Raw genomic sequence first — 8262 nt, 5'->3', positions numbered from 1 at the left:
AAAATACTTAGGATTGATCTCAAACTTGTTGGAGTCAATTCCTATGCTTTTGTACCTTTGAAAACAAGTTTTAAACCATTTGGCTAGCATCGAATTGCAAGATGTGCATCAAAACATTTTGTGAGTGTGTGTTGAGAGATTTAGCAATTGGTTCTTAACAAGAAGTTACCTAAGTCCTAAGACACTATACTTGTCTTCAAATGTTGTGGACTTGAGTTTCTTGTTGTTGTTGTGTTGCTTTCAACTCTTCATTCCTCAACGTTGAATGTTGGTTGATCTTTCAACATGCTTGTTCATTCAAGTTGTTTGTTGGTTTGTCTTTCATGTCGTTTGTTGGTTTGTCATTCATCAAAACCTACGAATACAAACTTCGCATACAAGCAACATGATTTAGAATACATGGCACGTAAGGGAACCCATGCAAGGGCGACATCAAGGCAGGAAGATGCTTCATCTAAGAGGAACACTAAGGAAAAGAATCAAATCCCTGAAGAAGAAGAAGAATCACCACTTCCTTCTCCACAACCATCACCACCACTTCGGCGTTCCACCCCCTTATCCCTCTAGTCGGTCTCAGCATTCAACAAGGCCAGTTCTTCGTGACACCAGAGAACCCTCAAACTTGGACTCATTGGATTTCAAAAACAAATATGGTAAAAGCCACTCCCACTTTGATCTTGTCCGTTTCATATCTTGCGCTACTTTTGAATTTCACTCTCAAGTTTTGGTGAATCGTCACCTTTGTGCTTCTTTTATGGTAAATCTAGAAAATCTTTGTGAAAAAGGAATTGATTTCACTGCATTTTTTGATGATCTCAAATGGGCTCCACTTTTCAAAATTCAAAAACCAATTTATCCGAACTTGGTTCGAGAATTTTATGTAAATATGATGTTTCATGATGGTTCATTACATTCATATATTAAAAAGGTTCACCTCACTCTAAATAGAGATATTATAAGTGCTGCCTTAGAGTACCAAGATGAAGGAGCTAAGGCTTACATGTCTGGTAAATGGGACAACCATGTTGGGGTTTTCCTTCAAGTAGCCTTGACTCGGGTTTGTGAAAATTTCTCTGCTCTTGATGGTACAACTCTGACCCACAAGGCTCTCGAACTTGTGCGAGCCTTGCTTCGTCGTATCATTAATCATATTTTGATGCCTCAAAGTGGTTCTTACCAAAGAGTTATGGTTTGTAACACTCTTGTGCTTTTTGCTATTCTCAATTCTGCATCCATTTTATTTGCATATCTTATGGTGAGACATATGTGGGACTGTGTCCACAGCGATAAGAAAGCAAATCTGCCATATGAAATGTTTCTAACATGCATCTTTGAGTACTTTAATGTTTATTTGAGCAATGAGCCTGTTGAAAATAGGGTTTTCACAATTAAAGGATGAGGGGTTCGTGATTCTGTTAAAGGTAAAAAGGACAAGAGTTCAATGGCATCAATATTTTCTGATAGTGAAAGTGAAAGTCTTCCTTTTGAATCTACTTGAATTTTTAAAACTGTCAAGGATGTTCTGAATGAGTTCTCCAACATGTCTAGTATGATGGTCAGGTCATACAAAGAGGCTCGAAAGCAACCCTATGAAAATGAAAAGGCCTGGACCAAATGCCATGAAAGGGTTAATCTGCTGATTAAGAGCTTGGAAAAGGACATGGCTCATTCTAAAAAAGAAGACGATCATCTTGATTCTGACATCAATCTTTCTTATGCTTAAAGATTTGCTCACTGCTGCTTATGAACTTGGACAATTTTCTTTGGTTGGTTTTTTGAACTTAATTTCTCTTGAACTGTTTTGGATGATTGTACTTAATAACTTTGATACTCTGTTTATGTTTTAATATCAATATTATGCATTGTCTTGCTGTTTTATCTATTTTGCAGGTTCCTTCTTAATGACAATAAGGGGAGGAAAATTTAAAAGAGGCTGAATTGAAAATCGAATTGGGACTGCCAATTCTTGCTCTGTTTTGGGGCTCTCTTTTGATTATTGTTTCATGTCATTTTTGATATCCTGTTTTGGTGGAAGAATATTGTGTTTTACTGCTTGCTATATATATTTTTTGCTTGATATGTTGCTTTGTTGGCAGAATTTTTTCTATACTTTAAGCGTTAGATCATTTGCTTGAAATGTACTCTCAATGTACTATGTCCTGCTCTGTTTTATATTTTGAGTACAATTTCTATGAGCAGCATGTTATTAGAAAGTTTACAAGTTAGCCTTGACTTTGTTTATAAAAATTGCTCAAATACAAGCCTTTTTATGGCTCGATTTTTAAGGTTCCATGGGTTGAATATATAAATTTTTTTTTGGAATTGTTCAAAGAAGTTATAGGTACTGCTTCCATTGGACATAAGCACACATAAAGGGGGAGCAATGTGATAAATTGAAAGGGGAGGATTCGGCCAAAATCTTCAAGGGAGTTTTCTAATCCTATTCATTTTCAATTCAAATTTTAATAATATTTGTCATTAAGGGGGAGATTGACGAGTTTGGAAAACTTGAAATTTTTATAATGATCAAACATTATTAAAAAATGTTAAATAGAAAAAAATTGTTAATTTTTTATTTCAAATTGTTTGGTTGATGAATTTTGTTTAGTGTGCAGATTTTGATTATTGGACCAAAAAGAAATATAAGCCCAATTTGATAAGTGAAATAATTTACTTTGTAGATCACTCAAGTTGTTAAAGCTTGTATTGGAGATAAGCCCAAACCTCAGGCCCATTTTGATAAAACAAAATGATGAAGAAAGTGGCCCAAGGATGTCATACGTTGATCACAAAACAAAAGGGGTCCAATTTGTTGATGCACCATTCGGTTACCTACTTCCATGGTATATGGAATTCAAATTTTAATTAAATTAAACTCATGCATTGGTAACTGAAAGAGAAAATTTAAATTGATTTAATTGCATTAAATGCTCCACACGTTACTTTATGCATAGGAGAATGGAAGTGGAAATTAATTTTTTTTAATTTCATTTATTGCTTCCTTCGAAAGTTTCTTTCTTTCTTCTCTCTCTTCTCTCTCTTTGTTTCAGTCATTTCATTGTCAGAGAAGAAGATAGCAAGAGCAAGTTATTAGAGAAAAACAGTGAAGTTATGAAGAAAAAAAGGCTAGGTTGATGATGGTTTCTGAACAAGGAAGATCCGAAGCATAGTGTGGCTAAGATCTTTGTCATTGAAGGCAAGATTTCAAGAAGAAGTCTCAAGATCTTCATGCCTAGAATAGAAGCAACCGGACTCGGTCAAAGAAGAAGATATCAGTGGTAAAGCTCGTTTCTATTTTTGTTCATCCAAGACAGAAGGTAGCTACTGGAGCTACGTGGAGGAAGAAGCAAATATGGAGAGGAAAGAGCTGTCAAAGATCAAAGATTCATAAAGGGCCAGAATTCATTCTTGGGGCCAAAGTCAAGATGAAATGCTCATATTGATGAAGCTTGATGAGAAGGGATGAGAAAGAGGTACATGCATGTTGGTTTTGCTTCCGATTTTCCCTCTTTCTTCTCTCTGTTCAAACTGGCTGTTTGTTGGAGAAGATGTTGATGGCTTGGTTGAACCGGTTTTAACCTTGGAAGCTTTCCCTTCTATAATAAGGGTGAACGGCCAAGGGTTCAGACAAGGAGAGAAAGCACAGAATTCTCATAGCTACCTAAGCTTCCTGAGTTTTTCTCCTTCAATGGGTTTTATTTTGTATTCTTTTCTTTAGTTTTGTCTGTCTGAGTCTTATGGTAAAAGGCAAATAGAGTGAGATTTGTAAGAAAAAACCAGTTAGAGGAAAAAGGCAGAGAGAGCAAAATTAAAGAAAAAGCCATAGATATCTAAGAGTTCCTTTATACATCTGTATGTTATGTTTCATGATCCTGTGGGATTTCCTTACAAATTGGATTAGTACTTTGCAGTTGAAAGCTTGGTAGGTGTCCAAGTCAAGTTCAGCTTTGGGGATAGAATCTGGATTTGTCCCAGATAGGAATGGGTAGTTCCTAGGGAAGAATTGGTGTATGTAATATGATGATTATAGTGAAATTTTATCACAATTGTGATGGAGACTAGATGTAGGCTGCATTACACTTGGCAGCTGAACCATGATACTTCTAGGTGTGATTCTCTCTTTCTCTTCTACTCCAATTCTGTTTCTGTTGTGTAGGAGACAAAAATGAAAAATATCTCCTAATCGGTTACGAGACAAGAAGAAAATGTCTCTTGACTAGTTATGAGACAAAAACAGAAATATCTCCTAAAGTTTCTTTGAAAAAGCAGCAATTGATACTCAGCAAAGAGGGGCTAAGATTCAACCCTCCCTCCTTTTCTTAGCCACTGATTACCATCAATTGGTATCAGAACTTGGTCTCAAAGAGATCAAGCTTTGCAACTTGGAAAAAAGATCCTGATGGCGGCTAACAGTGGCTTAAATCTGGTGGCATACACTCTGACAGAAGGGCAGTCAAGCAACAGACCCCATTCTTTAATAGAAAGAACTACAGTTACTAGAAAGAAAGAATGAAAATATTATTTCAATGAGTAGATTACAGACTTTGGGAGATAATTCTGGAAGGTCCACAATTTTCAACCACTACAGGAGCTGATGGTGTGGTTACAATCAAAGGTAAAGCCGATTGAAATGAGAAAGAGTGAAAGAAAGTAGAGCTCAACGCCAAAGCAGTCAACTTGCTCAACTTTGCGGTCAGCTTTGAGGAATACCAACGGGTATCAAGATGCACAATAGTAAAAAAAAATTTGGGACAAACTTTAAATCACTCATGAAGGCATAACTCAAGTCAAAAATGATATAATTATATATTCTTCACTTAAGTTTTTTTATTTTCTCTGTCTCTATGCCTCATTCTCTATATTTCTATTTCAAAAATATAATTCAAATGCAACTTGTCTTTTATTCTAACAAAATAATTAAACAAGATATAATTATATATTTAATTTTTTTTAGTAGATGAAAAATAACAACACCTCAAAAGGAGTGTTGCTATAACATATTTCATATACCAAAAGATCAATCAACACTAATTTTCACCCCCAGAAAATGAAATACGCCAAAGTTAAAAGTGATGTAGACATAGAACCTACCTTTTGAATTGAGAATCTTCACTAAGATGAGATCCACAAGAAGAGTAGACATTTTTCCCAAATGTTTATATATATTCTGCGCCTTTCTAATAATAGATTGTGAAAAGGAACTAATAAGAGACGAGAAAAGAAAAAAGAATGAATAAAATCAAACCTTTTTTCTTTTTAGACGTCCTACCTTGTATTTAATAATTTAAAATAAAAAGAAAACCTTACTAACTATTAATCATTTGAGCTATCACGGTGTCATTCTTCTGATAATAAAAGAATATAATAAATATAAGATGACATTATATATATTCTTTTGAGTGACTAATTGTCAAAATTTATTTTGGGGCTACTATTTTTTAATGTTTTATTTTGTTATATTTTTCCTAGATCAAAAGAATCAAATTTCATTAATCCAAAGTAAAAAAAACAAAGGACAATCTTTCCCTTTCCGTCTTTATTTTGAAGCACAAAGGTTTTTTCTTTTTTTTTTTTGGTCAGGAAGCACAAAGGTTTGTTTTTAACCATATTGCATTTTTTTTCTTTTGGATACTTTTATCCGTTTTGGACTGGGTGTGTTTTTTGGGTTGAGTGGGCACAAAACATTAATTAAAGCATAACGATAATTCCATGACAAAAAACAAAGCATAAAAATAATTATGTGTATTACCCATTGTAGTTTAAAACTTTAAATTCAGTAAATTGAATTATAAATCATTTTAACTTATTCGACAAAGTTAATCTGAGTTTATTTTTAAGCTCCAAAGTCTCCAACCATGATTTCATTTCCCCCCTTTTTTTTCCCTTTACACCAGATCATATTTTGCAACATAGAAACCAATCAAAGTGATATTCACTATTTAATATTTATAGACACTTCGTTGAATTAAGATAATTCTATTGCAAAAACCAAGAGTGTAACCTTATTTTTCCTTAAAATTTTTGGAGCAACATGTAGCATTTGGGTTTCACACTTTCTCTGATTACAAGTCATAGACTAAGATCTCAATTTTACCTACACTTCAAACAAGGTCAACATTCTATTTTAAAGGAAAAGTTCAACAGCCATGAATAGAATACAAATCAATCTATGCAGCCACTGCCTTCAATATAAAGCTGGAACAAGTTTTGTATACCTTAAATGCATGATTTAGATTTATATGATGCAAGAATTCAGAGTTTTGGATTTTTTATTTCTTGACTTTTGTTAGTGCTGAAAAACCATTGAAGAATCCAAGATCAAACCATTTTCTGAGGCTAAAAAAGGGATAGTTTCTTAGTTTCATCTCCAAGACCTAGAGCAGCATCCAAAACTTCATTACATGATTCAGACATGATTAAGCTTAGTTTTCAACTTAAATTCTCCCTCTTATCATTATTCTTGTGGTAGTATCAAATGGTACATAGGCTCAAAACAGTGTGCACTTTGGTTAGAAAAAAATAGCACTAAAGAAACATAATAAAACTAACTATAACCTAATTTTCTTTTTTGATGTAGTACGTAACATCTATATTGGCTACACAAACTAACAAAATTCATTTTACAACCATAACCGTTCTTTCTCTAATCTCAATTTAATTTAGCCTTTAAAATTATAACCATGATTTAATCTAGTCATTGACTTTAAAATGTTCAATTTAGTCCTCAAAATAAGAATTCATAATCCAATTTGGTCACCAAAATTTCATAATAACTAAATTGACTCATGCATACAATCTCAATAATAAAACTAAACCTTTACTTACAATTATAATAAACATATCATTTCAGTTTATACATCACTACATAGAGCACCTGAGAGATATATAATCATTCATGTATCTCTATCTAGCTGCTTAAATTTTTGGTATAATTAGTTTCATAACATTGTTTCAAAATTTATCCAGCAAAAAGTATAAGGCAATCACACCTTTGAGATAAGTGATTTCATAGAAAAATCTATATCTAACAATGATAAATGGAATGTATCAGACTTAAATATAACTAAAGTAAATTAATCACATTCATTCTCATTCTTTAACAAAAATAAAATTAGCAAATGAACCATTGAAGCATAGTATCAAACACCACACGGACATTTTCCATTTTTCCCCCTTCTATAAACAACAAGAAGAATCAATAATTCATAAGAAGCTACATAGATAGATAGGAATCAAACCAACTTGGGAAGTGTGTTGGATCTAATTAATTCTTCTACTTCTTCTTGCCACCTTTCTGAATACCCCTGCGCCTGGAGGGAATTACGATTTCACCCTTGAGTACCGGAATCTCCATAATTTCAGTGAGCTCACTGAACTTCTTCCTAAACTTCTCAACTTGGTCATCGTCAATCATAACCGCTGACCGGCTACCCAGGTAAAAGGGGTGGTTACCTGACCAAACGTCAACCACGTACTCCTTCTGGGTTCCACCGGTAGTCATCACGAGTTCCCCGTTGCAGTACACTTTAGCATCCTCGTGGTACTGCGGGTGTATATCCTTCTTCCTGCACGTCACCCCTACCCTGCAATTTCCCACCTAACAAACAGAGAAATAACTAATTAACAGAAATAAGAAACGGATAACTAACATCGAAACAAGAAAGAGAAGGTAATTACGGGTTTTGTTTTGGATGGGAGAGGATGGAAGGGTTTTGGGTGGAGGAATGTGTTGGTTATGCACTGCACCATTTTTGTTCTGCAAGAGAGAGAGAGAGAGAGAAGATGAGATTATGGAGGTGATGATGTCGACCACGATGGCTATGTGGATGTGGTTATTTGCTTTATGGGCTGAAGATCTGAAGATCACGACCCAATAGGCCCATAGGTAATATATGTAGGTTAAGCAAAAACATTAGTAAAGCCCATAGTTGAACAAAAACTAACTAACATAAAGAAAAAACGACATCCTGACAAAAAAAGCAACTCACTAGCCCTAAGTACTGGGGTTCCAAACTTAGATCCGTCTTGGGCATGCAGTAATTTATTGGCTAATAACAAACTTTTAAATAAAATTCAAATATAGAACGAATTAATTTTTTATTTGTCGGGCTGAGAGTACTATACAAAAAGAAAAAGATGTAATTAGTCATTAAAAATTTTTAACATGCTCAATGATAAGAGGAAAACAACTTACCATAATCCTTGTGATAAGGGAGATTAACATGATCAAGAAAAGGCCTTGGGAGATAGAGTTCTTGCACT

The 8262-nt window shown here is 34.1% G+C and overlaps 1 protein-coding gene across 1 annotated transcript; it reads right to left on the bottom strand.

Annotated features, from left to right (window-relative positions):
• Positions 1–7077: 7077 nt before the first annotated feature.
• Positions 7078–7827, bottom strand: LOC107496007 (50S ribosomal protein L31, chloroplastic). Its single transcript, XM_016117214.3, has 2 exons — positions 7678–7827; positions 7078–7597 (listed from the first exon to the last, which is right to left on the bottom strand). Exons 1-2 carry the CDS (start codon positions 7747–7749, stop codon positions 7274–7276), a joined length of 396 nt encoding a protein of 131 aa, XP_015972700.1. The 5' UTR covers positions 7750–7827; the 3' UTR covers positions 7078–7273.
• Between the last annotated feature and the right edge of the window lie 435 nt (positions 7828–8262).

The sequence above is a fragment of the Arachis duranensis genome, chromosome 6 (genome assembly GCF_000817695.3).
Source record: "Arachis duranensis cultivar V14167 chromosome 6, aradu.V14167.gnm2.J7QH, whole genome shotgun sequence".
Classification (NCBI taxonomy): domain Eukaryota; kingdom Viridiplantae; phylum Streptophyta; class Magnoliopsida; order Fabales; family Fabaceae; genus Arachis; species Arachis duranensis.
The sequence above is the reverse complement of the archived record's forward strand: the minus strand, read 5'-3'. Positions and strand labels throughout refer to the sequence as shown.